This window comes from Balaenoptera borealis, assembly GCF_965194805.1.
Source record: "Balaenoptera borealis genome assembly, chromosome: 13".
Lineage (NCBI taxonomy): Eukaryota > Metazoa > Chordata > Mammalia > Artiodactyla > Balaenopteridae > Balaenoptera > Balaenoptera borealis.
The window spans coordinates 46,228,025-46,246,246 of NC_138870.1; the positions used below are offsets into that span (position 1 = coordinate 46,228,025).

The 18,222-nt window shown below is 53.5% G+C and overlaps 1 protein-coding gene across 2 annotated transcripts; it reads right to left on the reverse strand.

The window, feature by feature from the left end:
• Positions 1 to 858: 858 nt before the first annotated feature.
• PPP1R1A (protein phosphatase 1 regulatory inhibitor subunit 1A) lies at positions 859 to 8,554 on the reverse strand. 2 transcript variants are annotated; one of them, XM_082351154.1, is made up of 7 exons: positions 8,307 to 8,554; positions 4,718 to 4,778; positions 3,680 to 3,717; positions 3,278 to 3,311; positions 2,529 to 2,684; positions 1,533 to 1,639; positions 859 to 990 (listed from the first exon to the last, which is right to left on the reverse strand). In XM_082351154.1, exons 1-7 carry the CDS (start codon positions 8,388 to 8,390, stop codon positions 985 to 987), a joined length of 486 nt encoding a protein of 161 aa, XP_082207280.1. In that variant the 5' UTR covers positions 8,391 to 8,554; the 3' UTR covers positions 859 to 984. The 2 variants fall into 2 exon arrangements, with proteins under 2 accessions (XP_082207280.1, XP_082207279.1); XM_082351153.1 differs by having other exon boundaries at positions 3,278 to 3,341; positions 8,307 to 8,551.
• Positions 8,555 to 18,222: the final 9,668 nt, after the last annotated feature.

An 18,222-nucleotide genomic window follows, 5' to 3' on the forward strand; every position in this document is an offset into this window, starting at 1 on the left:
GAGAGGTGAGGTCTTGCCTGAGGTGCACAGCAAGGGTGGCAGAAGGGGACCTTACACTTCTGAAGTTCTTTTTTCTCTCCATCACACTACTTCTTCAGTAAAGAGGGGTGAATCTTGCCTTCCCTCCTCCCCTCTCCCCTCCACTGCCTGGAAAAATCAAAAGCAGTAGACAGGAGAGGCCTGGCTGTGGGGTCTGAGGAAGGTTCTTTACTTCTGCTCAGCTTTTGCCGTTTACCCGGGCCCCTCGGTGTCTTGGACGAGGGGGAGAGGTGACCTTTCCAGTTCCCAGCAAGGGCCTCTTCGTGAATAGCCACTGTGTCCTCAATCTAGCTTGGCTAACAGGTTGGAATCTGGGTGGTGGTCTCCGCACAGCTGGAGAGGGAACACATCCTGCAGCTTGGGACTCACTGAGGCTTGGAGGGCAGGCAGGGAGGCATCCACGCAACGCCCCGCCTCTTTCCCATGGGCCAAGTGCCGGGGTGCAGTTCCCGGCTTTGTTCAGCAGATGGCGCCCACAGCAGCGTCGCAGCCAGCCGGGCCTTAGGGCTCCAAGGCTTCAGGGCAGCCCTGCCAGGTGGTTGTATCTTTTCCTCAATATGAAGAGAGCCTGGGGCCATCCTTCTTTCTTGGTACCCCGGAAGTCAGTCCTCCTACCTATCTGACCCTCAGCTCTCTTCCCCTAGCAAGTCAGGGCAAGGCTGGGGAAAAAAATCCTCCCTTCTCAAGGCTCCTGCCCAGCTTCCGTATTTCCTCCTTCCTGGAGGCAGCTGGGCAAGAGGCAGGGGGGCTATAGAGAGGGCAGGACAAGACGGGAGGGAGAACAGATTCTCCAAGTTGGGAAAGAAGGAAAATACCAAGGACTTAACACTAAATTTATCACTTTTAAAAACAAGAGATTTTCCCCAAAAGTGAAGAAATAAGAAATAAATCCAGTGTCCGTGCATTCCCAACTGCAGTCTTGATTCCAAGATACCTCCTTCACTCTCAGACCTGTTGCGAGGGAAGCAGGTAGAAAGAGAAGGTGAGTGAGAGGCCTGAGGTCCTATTGTCCCCTCCCCTGCTGGTGTGCCCAACCATCCCGTTAGGCATCTAACTTCTAATGTCTGACACCAGTCCCTGGCCCCGTGTCCAGTCTACACAGGGGAGGGGAGACTGTAAAATCAGAGCTCACGGGGTTATTTCATCAGTGTCTCCACTCCAGGCAGGACCACTGCTCACCAGCCTGGACAGGTGAGGATCTTCCTTTGGGTTCCAAATGCCCTTTATCAGAAAATCCATGGTCTACTTCCATCACCCATTCCAGGAGCCAGAAATCCTCAGACAGAGTCTAACCTCAATCCCTCCTGCTGCACTTTTATCCCATTTCTCTTTGTTTGTCCTTCCGGGGAGATGCAAATCCTCTGGCCACAGAGGACAGCTTTTCAGTGACTGAAGCTGGTCCTTTGTCCCCCTTTTCCTTGACTCCAGATCTTAGCCCTCACCCTCTCCACACAGCCTGCTCTCCTGCAGACCGGGCAGCCCTGGGGTCTTACCGAACTGGCTCCCTGGGAATCCAGTGGTGGTCTACGGGTTGAGGGTTCCTCTGTGCTGGGTTTCTCACTGCCCCTCTCCTGAGTGTTAGGGATGGATTCTGCAGGCTCTGAGGGGGGAGAACAGGTGGTGGGAGGGACAGGTAGTACTCAGGAGGGCTTGGAGAGAGGGAGCTGTTTCTGCTCACCGTAGCCCATACTTCAACGACCCCTGAGAGGAGCCCAAGACCAAGCGGAGGGCAACGGGGCAAGACCAACAGGGTTTTCTCTGGTCACAATGAGTACTTAGGTTCACTATTTTTTAAAAATCTGCAATCGGAAATCGAAAAAAAAAAACCCTCTAAAAAAAAGCTTAAAATTTTGGGTATGATCTCAAAGTGTGGCTAAACCTGACCTGAACAGAGATGAGCTTTTGAGAGGCTATTTATCCCACTTAGCGTGACCATTCATGTCCCTGCAGAAATAGTCATGTGTCTGATTACAGGGGGCTCTGCTGGGGGTATTATGGAACATATGGTATATACACCGTGTCACCTTCATAAAACTGGAAAAATTCTGACTTCTGGCCCACATCTGGGATAAGGACTCATGGACATGCAGGTTCCATTTCTTGCATACTTTGTGTTCGCTGCTGGGCTAAGGACCAGTCTCATTGAATTTTCACAAACAGCCCAATGCAGTAGGCGCCATCATTGTCACTTTACGGATTGAGGTTAAGTTGCTCAAGACCTCTGGGCTGATAAAGTGGCAGAGCCAGGATCCCAGCCCGTGAAGGCTCCTCCCATTCCGGCGGGCTCCCCCGATACAATAGGGAGCTCTGCAGTCCAAGTTGGGAGGGGATGGTGTCATTCAGTAAAGAAAGATGAAGAGATGCAAACACACACCGTTCATGCAAAAAATCCATACTCTCAAGACAGTTTCTGGCTACTGCTAGGCCCCTCCCTACAACGGGTAAGGCTGGCCTCCCCTGGGGTTGGTCCCTCCCCAGCCTGAACGTACTGTGTGCTTTCCCAGAGGTGCCCAGCCGCGACTCCGCTGCTGTGTCTCTGATCCCAGGTGGGCAGGACTCCTGTGTCCCTGTGCTCTCAGCGGCTCCTTCAGGCTCCTCTCCCTGCTGCTGTTGCCCCAGGTGATGTTCAACCATCATCTGGAGCTCTGAGGGTGAAGAGAAAGGGAGGGAGCAATGGATGTGACTGCCCAGTCTCCCCCATGGACCCTCAGATTTGACAGCCCCCCCCAGAGGGCCAGCACACACTGCCCGTGTGGTTTGACTTTCCTGTCTGAGATTGAACAAGGAGGGACATCTGCTGGGCAATAAGGAGGGACTAAAGCTAGACAATAAAATGTACTTTTTTCAAAGGTAAGGGAGGGGAAAGGAAGAGCCTTTAAGATCAAAAGATCCTCCTGACTTGCTGGGATACCTGGTCTCCTTTGGGGGCAGGAGAAAAGACTCAATTTAGATTCAAGAAATATTTGAGTACCTCCTCTGTGCTGTGCACTATACCGGGTGAGTTCACATACTTTATTTAACTGCCAAAGTGAGGTAGTATTCAGGGCCCCTGTAGGTTAAGCAGGTTCTCCAAGGCCACCCAGCTAGTGGGTGGCAGAGCTGGAATGCAGCCCCGCGTGGTCCAGCAACAACTCTCCTTTAATAAAGGCAGATTTAATGACTTCCCAAGGACTCCTTCCAAAGGGGTCATCCCGGCCACTGCTCAGCATCAGGCATAGCGGGGAAGGGTCTTCCGAACCTTTCATTGTGGGTGTGGTCCTCGTCACCTTCTTCTGTTGCCGTGGAGACATGGACAAAGTGGACTGTGAAGGGCACAGAGCACAGGTGGGCGTCCGCCCTTCTCGCCCTCCTCCCTGCCGTGCCATGCTTTGGGACTGGAGACTGGGGGTAGGTGTGGGCTTCAGCAAGTGGGGGAAGAAAACCCCTGCTTCCTCGGCCCCCACCCCCATGATGGTGAGCAAGGAGACGGTGTGTGGGAGAACGTAGAGGACCATGTGTGTACATCCACTCAAGAACATGTGGGGGGGGGGGTACAAGAAAGAGGGAGACAAAAGGTCCTACAGATGGGGGCGTTGAGTAATAATTTTCTAATGAGTCTGGGGGTTCTCTGTGCTGGGCTGAGCGGGAGGGGCCAGCTCACCTTGAGATGCGGGTTGGGGACCCGGTCTTCATCCACCTCTGAGGGAAGGAGGGAAAGGAGAAAGTGTTGAGGATGGGAAATCCAGGGGGTCCCGCAGGCTGACTTCCCAAGGGGAGGAGTCTCTGCAATCACCTCCTTCCTGATCCGTCCCTCACATCTGCCCCTAGGAAGCTGGCCCTGATGGTGGCTGTCCCCAGCCTCTTCCCTCCAGCTCCTTCCTGCTCTGCTGGCTGGCTTTACCTCCTGCTTCTAGTCGTGTCCTTGCCTCTGTGGTCAGTCTGCATCTACATCCTTGCCTCAGACCTGGAGGTTCTCAAAGGCAGGATTTGTGGTCCTTTTGTTCTTTTCCTCCCTGTCTCCTTCCAATCAGTCCCCCACCCCCGATCCAGAACTGAAACATGCCTAGGAGGGAACACCGGATAGAGAACAGCAAACTTATCCTGTGCAGGGCCCAGGACAGTCCTTTTTAGTAGTTGGAGGAAAGTTGGAGACTCAGGTATCCTGAATTCCAGTCCGGCTCATTACCATCACTACCTCTCTTCCACTCTCTCGCCAGCGCCCCTGACATTCTCTGAGACCTTGTTCTCTCCCCAGACCTTGATGGAGACACTGGTGACCAGAATGCCAGCTGCTCCCTGAGCTGTTTCTAACCTTCCCCTTCCCCTCTGGGGGCCATGAGAATAGCTGATGGCGACGGTCCCTCCCCCTCACAGCTGTCACCGCCTCTGGCGGTAGGGGCAGCAGCCTCTCAGTTGCTGGAGAAACCTGGAAGGCTGTTGCCACAGCAACCAACACTCCGTTGACCACCCCAACTCCTGGGGGGCTTAGGAACCAGGTTGTCTCCTTCCTAGCACTGCTCTGTCTTTCCAAAGCAGAGGAAATCCTCCTGCTAACCCAGCCACCACTTCCCTGCCTCCAGGACTGAGGAGACCGCGGGCTCCTCAGATGTGCCCTCCTGTCTAGCACCCACCTTCTCTCACTGGGACCCAGCTGTCTTCAGCAGCCCCCACTCCCTTCAGCGACCCATCCTGGGGTTACCTGGGGATGACTGGTCACTGGTCAGCACGAGTGTGGCAGGGGTGGGGCGGCGCCTCCGGATCTGAGGGAAGAGGTCAAGTACACGTGGAAGCATCACAGCCCCGCGCACACTCAGCAACATAATCCAGGCCGCCCACTTAGCACCCTCAAAAAGTGCCACGTTACACTGAACCCACGGTCTCCAGGTGGATGTTCTTGGGCCCGTCCCTCTGCCCTGGGGACCCAGAAGACCACCTCCACTCCCTGCTTCCCCCAACCCCCTTTCTGTCTCCACATCTCCCTGGGTCCTGGCCCCAGCTCTCCATCTCAGCAGCTATATCTGTGCTAATGCATCAATCTCTGGCCTGCTGTCCTTCCGTCCATCCTGGATCAATGGTCAGAAATAACCCGAGAGGGCACAAAGCTTTCCCCTTAGTCTCCCAGCCCACTCCCCAAACGCACATGAACCTGTCATGGGCCAGCACCTGCGGAGAGCGCCCCTCGATCCCCACCCAGCCTGGGAGGACAGCACAGAGAAGGTAGGTCTGAACGTGCCTTCACCTGGCCCATGCCCCTCCCTCCCTCATCTCCTCCCTATCCTTGTACACACTGCCTTTCTGATTTGTCAGGAAATACGGTCTGGAGAAATCCTTGTCATGGTATATAACATGAGGAGAAGCGTGAGGCAGGACCCTGGTCAGGGACTAAAGCTAAGCTGAAAAATCTTATCCTGGGCTCTGGGGTCCCATTCTAAGGAAGTAACAGATAAGAGCGGATTGACTGCTGGGCCTCTGAGCCCCCTTTCCCCGCCTCTGTTCTTTTGTCTTGCTGCCAATAAAGTTGACTGTTGTTGAAGTCAGTCCAAGTACTCTTGGGACACGTAGTTTTTTCCGTTACTCTGGAGGCTTGAAAGTGAAGGGTACCGTGGGGTTGGAGTCCCTGCAGCTCCCTCCAGGGCAGAAAGTGGGTATCAGCCCTAGCTGGGGGCAGGGTTAATCTGAGAGAAGGACTCCTCAGAGAAGAAATGGGTACATAGAATGGGGGTAGGTTGGGGTAGGCACTGTGTTCTTAGGAGAATCCAGCAGTATCTGGTTTTGGTGGCATTTCAAGGTCCCTGGCAATGCCAGTTCAGTGTGTGTGTCTGTGTGTGCATACAAACATGCACTGCACAGACATTATTTGTGAGTCCGTCTCTGGCTATTCCTGGTGCAAACGTGCTGGGGGCCAGCAGGTGGGCAAGTGTGCTTCGTGCATGTGGGGTGAGGCCATCCTTCTCCTAAGAGAGAACTCCTCTCTATTTCTTTCCTGCCCTGGGGGAGGGGAGCTGAGACAGGGAGAGGGTGCGGTGGGGGTGGGGATTAATGGGGGTTGGGAGCCTGAGAAGGAGTCTGCAAGTTTGACAGAAAGGGCCTCTGAGAGGGCAGCTGGGCTCTGTGATCTTGGACAGGTCCCTTAACCAATTTCCTTGCCTTGGACAAGATTTCTAAGCACTCAGAGTCCTTGAGAATTTTGATGTCCTACAGCAGGAGGCAGTAAAGTTAGACTTCCTGAAGTACCTCCCAGGCACCTGAACTACTAGCAAATGAGTAGGCGGTCTCTTATTTTCCTTGCCCCGATCGCAAATCCTAGTTCTCAAGGACATTTGGTGCCTTTGCCTTTGATTTCTTTCCAAACCAGTTATGCCAAGGACCTGGTAGTTGTGGGCACCCCTCCATCGCCTGCCACTCTGTGCTCCATAACTCAGAGTTTCCAACCCCTGCCGCCCTCTCATGTCAGTCTGGGTTAGGTGTTCCTGCCAAGCCTGGAGCTTTTTGCCTACACACTTGGGTAACACAGCAAGGGGGGGCTGAAGTTAGACTGCAGGTAGAATTTCAGGCTGAGCAGTCACAGATTTCTGAAGATGAGAGAAAAGCAGGCTGAAGTCCCAGCTCTTTTTCCCTCTGGCTCTATAGCACTGCCTCATCCTCCTCCCCTGCTCCCCAGAGCCCTGGGCCAGCTGGACTGCCCTCCCCCAACACACACCTACACCTGCCACATCTAACACCAAACAGAGGCAGGCGTCAGGCAGTGAGCACTGGCTGTGCCAGTGGAAGGCATTTCTGCTTGGAACCTCACCCCTGAGCCCGTAGCTCACACTCCTGGGCCCTTTTCCCTGGGTCTGAGGTTATCTTAGCCAGCCCACTGCCTCTAGGCATAAGAGCCTTTTTCCTGACCCCAAGGGGACACTCCCCATGCTCCTGGCTCTCCACCCTCCTCATCCTCAGGAGGTTTGCAGTCTCACCACCCTCCCTCCTACTGTCACACCTTAGAGGTCTGGAGATCCGGCTCCCCCCCGCAGGCCAGGGAGAGGATGGAGACACAGGTCCCTAACCACTCCCCACACTTTGGGAAGCTAACGTTATAAGGAGAGCGTGTGTACCCAACCTTTCCCTTCACGTCAGACCTTATTCCACCAAACAGCTGGAACAGCAGAAAGAACACTCTCTCCAGCCCATCCCAAGAGGTCAGAGTTTTCTCAGGTGGGGAGGCCCAGCCAGAGACTTGGCAGCCGGTTGGGGGAAACAGAGAAGTGACCTTGCGGGAAATGGATAGTCTTTAGGAACAGGGATGTCTAGGCAAATGGATAGAGAACGCGAAAAGAGATGGAGCAATGAGCAAATGAGCAAATCTTTGGCAAATGGGCGGTAGTAGCGACCACGGGTGGTCACCGTCTCCACGCACATGCTCACTCTCCCTGATACACACACTTGCTCACACAGTCTCATACACTGCCGCCTCTGCCAGGCTGCTCGGAGCTAAAAATAGGCCAGGCCGGGAGGCTGGGCCAGGGCCCTGGACTCCCACCCCTTGAGCCCAGGCCAGCACAGTGCTTCTCCCTTGCCCACGCCCAGCTAGGACCCCAGCCCCGAGAAAGCCCTCGTTTCGCGCTCCCCAGGGCCATTCTCTCCATGCCCTCCCCTTCCCGCCCCCCCCCCTCCCATTACCGATCCAAAGGGCAGGAGATGGGAATAAGGACCCAGTGTCCAGACCTGCAGAGCGCGGCGGAGTCAGCCTTTAGACACGACCACTCCTCTCCCCCAAGCCCGGCCCTCGCAGTTTTCCTCAGCCCCTTCTTGTTCTCACCCTCTGGGGTCCGGCAGGGTCGCCCCCAATTAGGAGAGGGCTGGGGGGGCTCTTTCTCCTCTTTCAACTCCCTCCATTACCTGCCCTCTCCCTTAGGCCCTCCGACACCTTTGGGCGCCCCTACCGAGCTCAGAAACTCTTGGGGGGGGGGGTTGACTGGGTAGGGGATGAAAGACTGGCGAAGGGGGGAGGGGTCGTGTCCTCAGGCAAGCCCCCTCCCCCAGGGCTGGGGAGGCAGGGAGCGACTCTCGCGGGGACCGGCTTCGAGGGCAGGCGCTCGTCCTTCAGTCCGTCTCGAAGAAGCACAGACGGGGAGACGGGGCTTCCACGGTGGGGGAGGGGAGAGAAGACCCCCCCCAAACAGCGCGCCGGCGCTCGCAGGGGCGCACCGCTAAGGGAGGACTGAGCGGGGGTCTCGGATCGCACAGGCCGGGGGTCCCTCGTCCTCTGTGGGGCGAGTTCCCTGCCGCCCCGCCCCGCTCCGCACCTGCTCCGCCGCCTCAGGGTCAAGGTGCGGCTCTAGCAGCGGGACGGTGAACTGGATCTTCCGGGGGCTGTGGTCTTGCTCCATGGCTGGGGCGGCGGCCGCTGGGCCGGCGGCGGCGGCGGCGGCGGCGGCGGCGGGCGGGCTGGCGGCGGACTCGGGGCTGGGGCGGGAGCGCTCCCTCTTCGCTCCGCTCCGGCCCGGCCCCAGCCCGGCGCGCTTGGCTCTAGGCTCCCGGCTCAGCGCTCCCGGCTCGCGGCCCCGGGGACTCCGCGGCCGCCGATTGGCTCGGCACCCGCCCCTCCCGGCCCCCTCCCCTTCCCCACGCCCGGAGCCTTAACCCCGTGGTGGCTGCGCCGCCGGCTGGCGGGGGTCACCGCCCCGCTGGCGGGCGAACCTGGGTCCCGGTCGCAGTGGACACAACCCGGATGGGTATCCGGGGATCCTCAGAGTTCTGGGCGGGGAGTGGAGGTGGGGAGCGGCCACGAAGAACTTCTCCAGGCTGGGGCAGAATTGAGGAGTTGGGAATGTGGAAGGGCGCTGCCAGAGAGGAGACTGCAAACGCTAGAGGAAGATTTCCTTTCTGATCTTAAAGGGGTCGCCTCATGGAGAAAAGAAAGAAAGGGGATCTAGGCTTGCAGCAGGAGGGATTAAAGTTAGACCAGGAGAGGGACTTTCCACTGAGAGGAAACCGCTAGAGCGGAGGTGGAAACTTGGAGGGGAGGCGTGGGGTCTGGGCACAGGTCTGGGTTCACTGTGCAGCGAGAGGGGGAACCAAAGACCTTAGAGGGTATCCAGAGCCTCTGTCTTGAAGTGCTGATGGCAGTAGGTGGAGGGATCAGGGAGCAGGACCATCTGGGACTCAGCAGAAGGAGAAATGGGGGTGGGGAGCCAGTAATGCTTGTGAAATAGGTTTCTCTTCTTGCTTGCTAAATTCTGGGGGTGTAAAGCAGGTGAAAGGCCTGCCAGGGGAGAATGCTCCCCGGGGATGGAGGGGGAAACACCTGTGGTGGGGTGGCTTGTTTATAGATGGGGTTGGCTTCCAGTTCCACTATTGGCAGAATAATGAAAAGGATCTGCTGTAACTGAAGGGATGGAGGTGAGACTGTGTGAAGAACTTACTAGTTTGGTGTAGGACCAAGATGTCAATACTAGTGAGTGAGGGAGATAGGATATTCACCGGAGCTGGTGGGCACTCTGCCAGGGGCTGGGGGCCACTGGGTAGAGGGAGGAGAGGTGCTGGGCACTGAGGAGGAGCAGGACTGGATGCATCTTTGGGGGAGGAGAAGAAATGGGCACAGGGAGTTCTGAGGGAGGGGCTGGGCAGAGGCCAGGGCCAGAGATCTGTTTCTTTAGTCTTAAACTGAGCAACTGGCACATTCCGTACAGGTTGATGCCTGGCTCTCTGGGAACCCTGGGATCATCCTCTCCTCTAAGTGGTCAGCCTAAATCCTCAGTTGCCTCCTCTTCCAGGCAGCCCTTCCCTGGCCTGGATTTCACATTGCCCCTTTCCGTCTTACCTCCCAAAATAACCTCCCCTGCCCTTACCCCTAACCATATCCCTTTACACAAAACAGGCCTGGCTCACTTTTCTCAGGGCAAGGCTGGGGTTATAGGGACCCAGTGGGCCAGCCAGACCTCTATCTGCTGTTAATTCACCACTGTTTTGCTGTTACTTGGACTCCAGGAATGACCCCCTACACCCAGCCTACACGTGCATGGTCCCTTTGTGCTCTCTTTGAGGTAGCAGGGCCAGTCTGGATAACAGCTGGTTGGATCCTCAGATCCCTCCCTTCCAGTTGCTCCCCTCCTCCCAGGTGACATTGGAAGGAGGGTGTGTGAAGACACTGAAGCCAAGAGGATAAGGTTAGGGTGGGGGACAAGGGGGCCCAATAGGACCCAGGTGCTCTCTCTGGCTTTCCCTCCGCTCACCCATCTCCTAACTACACGTACACAGAGCAGGGTCCAAGGTGTCCTTTAAATAGGTGACTTGTCCCTCCCCTACCCCATTCCACCAGGACCCTGGAACCTGGAACTTGAACCCAGGATTCCCACACCCCTGTCTCTGGGGACTCAGATGCCCCTCGCTGAGGCTTGATTTCCGCATTTGTAAAATGGGCAGAATTGTCCCTAACTGATAAGGTTGAGTATCATAGGAGGTAAGGCACCTGGCACATAGAAGGCCCTCAATTAATTGATAGCTGCTGTTACTATTGTCGCGTTATCTCCTGGCAGGACAGCAGAGTTACGGGAGTCACCTTTCCAGGTTCTCAAAAGAAGACCCTCCACACCCACCCCGGTCACCCAGTTTGCCGTGTTCCCTTCAAACTTGGGTTTGGTCATGGAAATTCCTCCCAAAGCCTCACATCCACCCTTCCGTTTCCCTTCTCAAGCTCCAGATTCTCAGACTCCCTTCCGCTGAAAGCTCCAGGTCAGGAGAGGGCCCAGAGCGCTCAGGCTTTGGAGAGATGGCTGATGGGGGCTGTGTAGGACAAGGGTTCCTGGGAGCAGCCAGTGCTGCGGTAGAGGCAGAGGAGAGGAGAGAGCGGGGAGGGAGGACAGGCAGCTCCTGGTTCTGGCTTGGGAGGCGCCTGGGGGTGAGTGGGCAAAACGTTTATGGGTAGCGGGGAGAGCAGTGTGGCTGGTTGCAGCCTCTGGTCCTGGGGTTGCTGCACAAGCTGGAAGGGGTCTGTCTGTGAAGGCCTGTGATGTCGTTTTGACCTTTTTTATGCCCGGAGCTGGGTGGGTGACTGTGGTGTCTGTTGGGCTTGTGGGTGGAAGGAGACGTGGGTCGCTTGCACATGAGGCTGGGAGTTGCAGTGCCTGCTCTTGGAGCCCTTCCTAGAATGAGTAAGAGGGGAGCCTGCCCCGTCCCAGCCCTTCCCTGGCTTGCACGTGTCTGTGCAAGGTGTGCTTGTGTGTGTGCAAGCGTTCACGTCCCTGCCGCAGTCCTGGCCCCACCGGAGGAGCGGCAGCTGTTCCACGTGGTGTACTTCTGGGTCCATGAAATATTTAAGGTTACAGGGATGTGACTCGGTGATGCAATTGCTTCCCAGCTCGCACCCGCCCCTACTCTCCAAGCTGGACTCTGGCTTCATGTGGCTGCTCTTTGTGGCTCTCAGCATTTCTGCTTTTATTTGTCTGTCATCCTCACCCCCCACTAACCTTCTCCTGCATTAATTCACTAATCCCCACGCCCAACCAGGAAGGAGGGCAGGAATTATGACCAGAACCCAGGAGGCCAAGCCCTTACCTCTACTTTTGCGTCTCCCTGCTGGCCAGTGTGGCAGGGCTAAACTCCTGCCTGTTGAAAACATGATGTAAAATAAAATTCAAAAAAAAAAAAAAAAAAGAAAAGAAAACATGATGCATGAGCACTTTCCACGCATTCAGCTCTGAGGACTTTATACACCCAAAGGAGTAATGACCCTATCCAAGTGGTCCCCTGGGAAGCCATATGCTCCTACCAACTTGCTGCAGTTTCTCAAACATTTCTTGAAACTCTTTTAGAATCATCTCAGAACTGGTGGCATCTGCTCTGAAAAATCCTTACTGGGGAGCGAATCTTTGTCATTTGGGGTGGCTTTGCTCTTCTGGAAATGAGTGAGAGTCTTTAGGGGTTGTGCCTTGTGAAGAAGGAAGGAAACCAGGTGAGGAGCAGAACTGGATCTAGAACTGAGGTGTGGGTATCCTGCAGTGAGGCTGTCTGCCCTCTGGGGCTCCAAAGCCCATCTAGAAGCCATCTCTGCAAGAGAAGTTTCCAGAACTTCTTGTGAGCCCCAGCAGCACCGTTGGAGTAGGTGTGTGGCCTCTCAGGGGATGACTTGGAAGACCCAGCCTCCTCCAGCTGCATGAGTCCTGGTTTGCCTGCGAAAAAACCCATTGCTGAGATTCTGCCAGGCTTGGGTGCACACCCCCTTGCAGCTGGCACTGTTGGGAATGCGGCCAGAGCTGGTGATTCAAACCGAGGGGATGCTCATTTCCAAAATGCTTTGCCTCTTCTTGAACCACAAACTGGCAGAGGTGGAAGAGACGTAAAGATCAGTCAACCCAACCTCCTTGAGCTAGAGAGGGGAAACTGTGGCCAAGAGAGAGGAAGCAGCTCTCCCAAGGACTTGAACCCATGCCAATGTTCTCCCCAATAAGCCAGATTTGGAGGCAACGGCTGAACCTGAAGCAGGGGCATAGACCAGAGGACCTCTTGAAATGCATTTTAACCCTGTGATCATCACTAGTCGAGAAGACCCAATCCCTCGCCTTCCACCCCAGCTCTCTAACAGGTTGAATTTATACTTCCAACCAATCTTTATCAGGTATTTATATGTGCCAGGCATTGTGCTAAGCACTGGGGATACAGTGGAGCACAAAACAAGTACAGTCTCTGTCCGCTGGCATCTTACAGCCTAGCAGGGCTCTGGGTGGAGTAGGGTAACTAGGTAATTATAAATGACAAATACTGCAAAGTGAAAGTACAAGAATGAGGTGCATCAGGGAAGGAGGAAGGTCAATATGACCTCTGATTGCTCGGATAACCGTCTCCTGGGTTCAAATCTTAGCTCTGCCACTTTGGGCAAGATGTTTAACTTCTCTGAGCCTTGGTTTCTTTATCTGTAACTAACCAGTATCTCTACTATCCTAGTGAAGGTGGGATAAGGTGATGTCCACAGAGCACCTAGCTCAGTGCCTGGCACCCATCAAGCTCTTGTGAAAGGAACACGAGTAAAGAGGAGATCATCTTAGCTAATGTTTTCTCCTTTGACTCTGGAAAAGGCAGGGACGAAGAAATGGGGGCTTCAAAACTTTCAGCATTGGGAAGGGGTCTGCAGAACACCCCCTGCCCCTTTTTAGCCGGATTCTGCTCTTCCCACCCTTGTCTGGTCAGCCGTTCTTGATGGCCAGCTGTGTCCTCATCAGCATGGATGATCACCCTACCCTGCTAATTAACACCCGCCCTGTTAATGATTAAATCTACTGACTTTGACTTGGGGGTGGGATGGAAAATTCCCCAGCCACAGGACGGGACTGAGGTAGGTTACTGGGAGTCGGAGGGAAGGGCCCCCTGGGCTCTGGGTGCGTTGTTGACGGTAGGTGGCCGGGGAGCAGATGCCTGGTTTTCTCCCGGGGCTGCTCAGCAGGGGAGAGTGGATGGAGAAAGGTCATTTGAAAGTCACAGCCCATCCTCCTCCCCCACTCCTACCAAGCTTGGCAGAGGGCACTGGGCCCCAGCCCAAGCCTTGGCATTCCTCTTGCCGGGGGTTGGCCATTGAATACTGCTATAGCCGGAAGGACAGGGGGAGATGGTGTATTAGTTCCTAGGGCTGCTGTAACAAAGTACCACTAACTGGGTGGCTTAAAACGATAGGGGTTTATTCTCTTACAGCTCTGGAGGCTGGGAGTCTGAAATCAAGGTGTCCGCAGGGCCATGCTCCCTCTGAAGGCTCTAGGGGACAATCCTTCCTTCTCTCTCAGCTTCTGATGGCCCCAGGTGTTCCTGGGTTTGTGGCAGCATAACTCCAGTCTCTACCTCTGTCTTCACATGGATTTCTTCCCTCTTGTGTGCTCTCTGTGTCCTCTCTCCTCTTCCTGTAAAGACATCAGTCATTGGATTTAGCACCCACCCTAAATCCAGGATAATTTCATCTCAAGATCCTTAATTAATTACATCTGCAAAGACCCTATTTCCAAATAAGGTCACATTCTGAGGTTCTGGGTGGACGTGAATTTTTTTGAGACACTCTTCGGCCCGCTACAGAGAGTGAGATTGCCTGGCGGGTCAGCGAGGTGGTGAGTACTCTAGAAGGCTGTGCCAGGGCTGGTACAGGAGACCAAGGCTCTGGGTCCCTCCCCCTTCCCCAGAAGTAGAGGAAGTGCTCAGGACCCGTAGGTGGGGTTGGACTGGGTCTCAAGAGGCCTAGAAAGAAAGGCGGTGGTACAGAGGCAAAGGGATGGGAGTAGGCCTGTTCTAGATTGGAGTCAAGAAGGCTGAGGGGACTTTGAAGGGAAAATCCTGGGTCCCTGTAATTTAGTCCCGTTGGAAGGGAGAGTGTAACTCCCATTACATTACACATTGTATATCATACATACTCTGTATTGTATATTGTACATGTTATTGTGTCTATTATATACTATATATTATATGACAACCACAACTTTTCATGTAATAAAAGAATAAAGTTGCATTTTGATTACCTGATAAGTTTGATTTCATGATGCCATCCTTTATACTTTATTGGGCCAGTGGGCAGGGAGAATTTATTCTCTTGCTCCTGGGAGAAAACCCAGGAAAGCCTCTTAACTATTCTGCTCACTCTTAGATAAGAGACAGGCTCAATTCAGAAATTAGACTGACCAGGCCAAAGTATGAACCAAAACCCAAAACTGTTTTTTTTTTGGCTTGTTATTCTTAGTCTTTTTTTTTTTTTAATTGAAGTCTAGTTGATTTACAATGTTGCATTAGTTTCAGGCGTACAGCATAGTGATTCAGTTTTTGGGTTTTTTTTACAGATTACATTCTATTATAGGTTATTACAAGATACTGGACATAATTCCCTGTGCTATACAGTGCATCCTTGTTGCTTATCTATTTTATGTAGAGCAGTGTGTATCTGTTAATCCCATACTGCTAATTTGTCCCTCTCTCCCTTCCTCTCCCCTTTGGTAGCCATGAGTCTGTTCTCAATGTCTGAGTCTGTTTCTGTTTTGTATATAGGTTCATTTGTATCTTTTTTTTTTTTTTTTTTAAATTTTTATTTATTTATGGCTGTGTTGGGTCTTCATTTCTGTGCAAGGGCTTTCCCTAGTTGTGGCAAGCGGGGGCCACTCTTCATCGTGGTGCGCGGGCCTCTCACTATCGCGGCCTCTCCTGTTGCGGAGCACAGGCTCCAGACGCGCAGGCTCAGTAATTGTGGCTCACGGGCCCAGCCGCTCCGCGGCATGTGGGATCTTCCCAGACCAGGGCTCGAACCTGTGCCCCCTGCATTGGCAGGTGGATTCTCAACCACTGTGCCACCAGGGAAGCCCCATTTGTATCATTTTTAGATTCCAAATAGCAGTGATATCGTTTAGTATTTGTTGTCCTCTGACTTGTTTCACTAAGCATAATATTCTATTTAACATCACTTTTCTGTGGCCTGCTGGGCCCTCCTTCAGCTGGAGCCGGGAAAGGGGCGGGTGGCTGGCTTCTCTTTTCCCTCCCCACTCCCCACCCAGCCCTGCCCAGTGGGGCTGGTGCAGAGCAGGCAGGAAGGGGTAGGTGAGTTTTTACACCCTTTGGCACTCAGCCGCCTCCTCCCTCAGCTGGCAGTGTCCTCGCCCTTCCTCTCTGATGTTCTCTGGTGACCATTCTCCCATGGGTGCTCTCCTGGTTCCTCAGAGCTTTCCCATCTGCTCCGTTCACCTGTGTTTCCTTATCCCAGGAACTTGAGCCTCCTTCCTCAGCTGCTGGGGTCTCTTTGTCCCTTGAGGAAGCCCTATTGGACAGCACCCAAGATGAATGCATGGGGATACACCTGTTTCTCCCCCCAGGACCCGTAGTTGGTTCTCCCTTTGCCAGGCAAACTCTGGGAGCCCAGGCTGTCCCAGAGCGCCAGCTCAGCCAGCCTGCCTACAAGCGGTCCCCTGGTGCTTGTCTCTCCTAAACTTCTGGGAGGCATTCAGGCCCCAGGACATGCTGCTCCCCACTCTAGGGGCCACGTATTCAGCTCTTGGGGTAACCCGTGCCAGCATCCACTAGGTTTGCTGCAAGGGGGCAGGCCCCCTTCCCTTCCTTGGGAGAGAGGGGATGGGGCTCACAGCACAGCTTCCTCCACGCATTTCCTCCTTGCAAAACCCTCCCCTTGTTACTGGACGCAATGGGTCCATCGCTTGGGGTGCTTAGCCAATGAACACGCCAAGTACTTTTGATTAAAGCAGAAACATTTATTACTTGTGACAAGTAAGGAGACAGGGAGATAGCTCTCAAAGCCTTGTCTCCCAAAACATCAGGATCAGGGAAGTTTTAAGCTAAAGGTGTATGTGTATTCATGAACGGGCGAGTGTGACCTTCCACGTAGAGGTGGAGTTCCAGACGCGCTTGTGCAGTATGACACGTTCAAACATATGTTGTGCGTTCCAAAATAGTGGCAATCCCTGCCCTTGGAGTGGAGATTTTAGCATTGATATGAGGCAAAGGGCAATCTAGGCTGACAAAATCCAGGCACCTCGTTGAGTGAAGCCACAAGGGTCAGCAAAGGTCAGTATTGTCATTCCCTGGGCTCCAGTGAATCTGGTGGTTGAGTGGTTGAGGGGGTTTGGATCCTACAGAACAGCTCAAGAATGTGCTTCAGGCTGATCTTTACCTTTGAAAGAGAACTGGGTGTCTTTAAGATTGATTTATTATCTTTGCTATGGTTGCTTCATTTTCTGATAATAGTTTCTGCATTCTTTTTTCTTTTTAAAATCATTAATTATTGAGACCGATTCTTTCCACATGAAGACCTAGGAGGCCACAGTTCACCTTTCTCCGAATCATCAGTAAAGAGAACAGAGAGGGGTTCTGAAATGTGTGCTCTGGTTCTTAACGTAAGCTTGTCCAGGGCGTGTTACGCTTTCTCTTTTTGCCTGGTACTCTACTTCTGCAAGATATGACATACTCTGGTTTAATGCCATCCCTTCCTTGTTACTGTCTCGCTAACACCTTCTCTCTCTATAATGATGCCTTTCTGTCTCCTTGATCTGGCTGAGGGGGTCAGAAACTAGCTCTTAAACACTTCTTTTGAAATTCTTCCTATGATGATTTGGCGCCTCTCTTTGAAATTCCATCTATTGTATCTTGGTGCCCAGTTGAAATTCTAATTTTAATATTCTGTTACAAAAGCATCTGGGACAGTTACAATTGTGCCGGGAGAGAGAGGCATCAGGTTTTAAATTCATACCAGCACCTTCTCTGTGTGGAGGAGAGGACATCAAGTGAACGGACCTGAGGTGGAATGGCCACCAGAGGGCAGCAGATCCTCCTTCAAACCCTTTTTCCTTCCTTGGACTCATTGGAGCTGGATTGTTTTATTCAATTCCCAGAGACCAGGTGGCGCCCAGGTGCTGGGTCACGTGGGGGGGCTCAGCTCTCCCGGTATCTCAAGCGGCTCTTCAATGTTGATCCTGCTTTCTGATTTTCTGCAGTCTAACCACCATTCTTCCAGTTGAAGGATCAAAGATGTCAGCCTGCATTTGACAGTAACAGCCAGTTACCAAACACCTACACTGTAATGGGCTTGGACATTAAAGACACACTTTCTGGGCTTCCCTGGTGGCGCAGTGGTTAAGAATCCACCTGCCAATGCAGGGGACACGGGTTCGATCCCTGGTCCGGGAAGATCCCACATGCCGCGGAGCAACTAAGCCCGTGCGCCACAACTGCTGTCTGTCCTCTGGAGCCTGCGGGTCACAGCTACTGAGCCCGTGTGCCTAGGGCCCGTGCTCCACAGCAAGAGAAGCCACCGCAATGAGAAGCCCATGCACCGCAACGAAAAGTAGCCCCTGCTCACCGCAACTAGAGAAAGCCCGCGCGCAGCAACGAAGACCCAACACAGCCAAAAACAAACAAACAAATTAATTAATTAATAAATTAAAAAGCCACACTTTCTGCCCTGGAGAAGCCTAACCAGTGCTGTGAACAGATGTGATGGAATGCAAAATAGCAACTTCCACTGCAGAGGCAGAAAAAAGGGCTTTGTATCAAACCCCTAGAACCAGAGAGCAGGCTGATGGTTGCCGGAGTGGGGGTGGGGAAAATGGGTGAAGGGGGTCAAAAGGTGCAAACTTCCAGTTATAAGATAAATAAGTTCTGGGGATGTAACATACAGCATGGTGACTATAGTTAATACTGTATTGTATATTTGCAAGTTGCTAAGAGAGTTGATATTAGAAGTTATCACACACACAC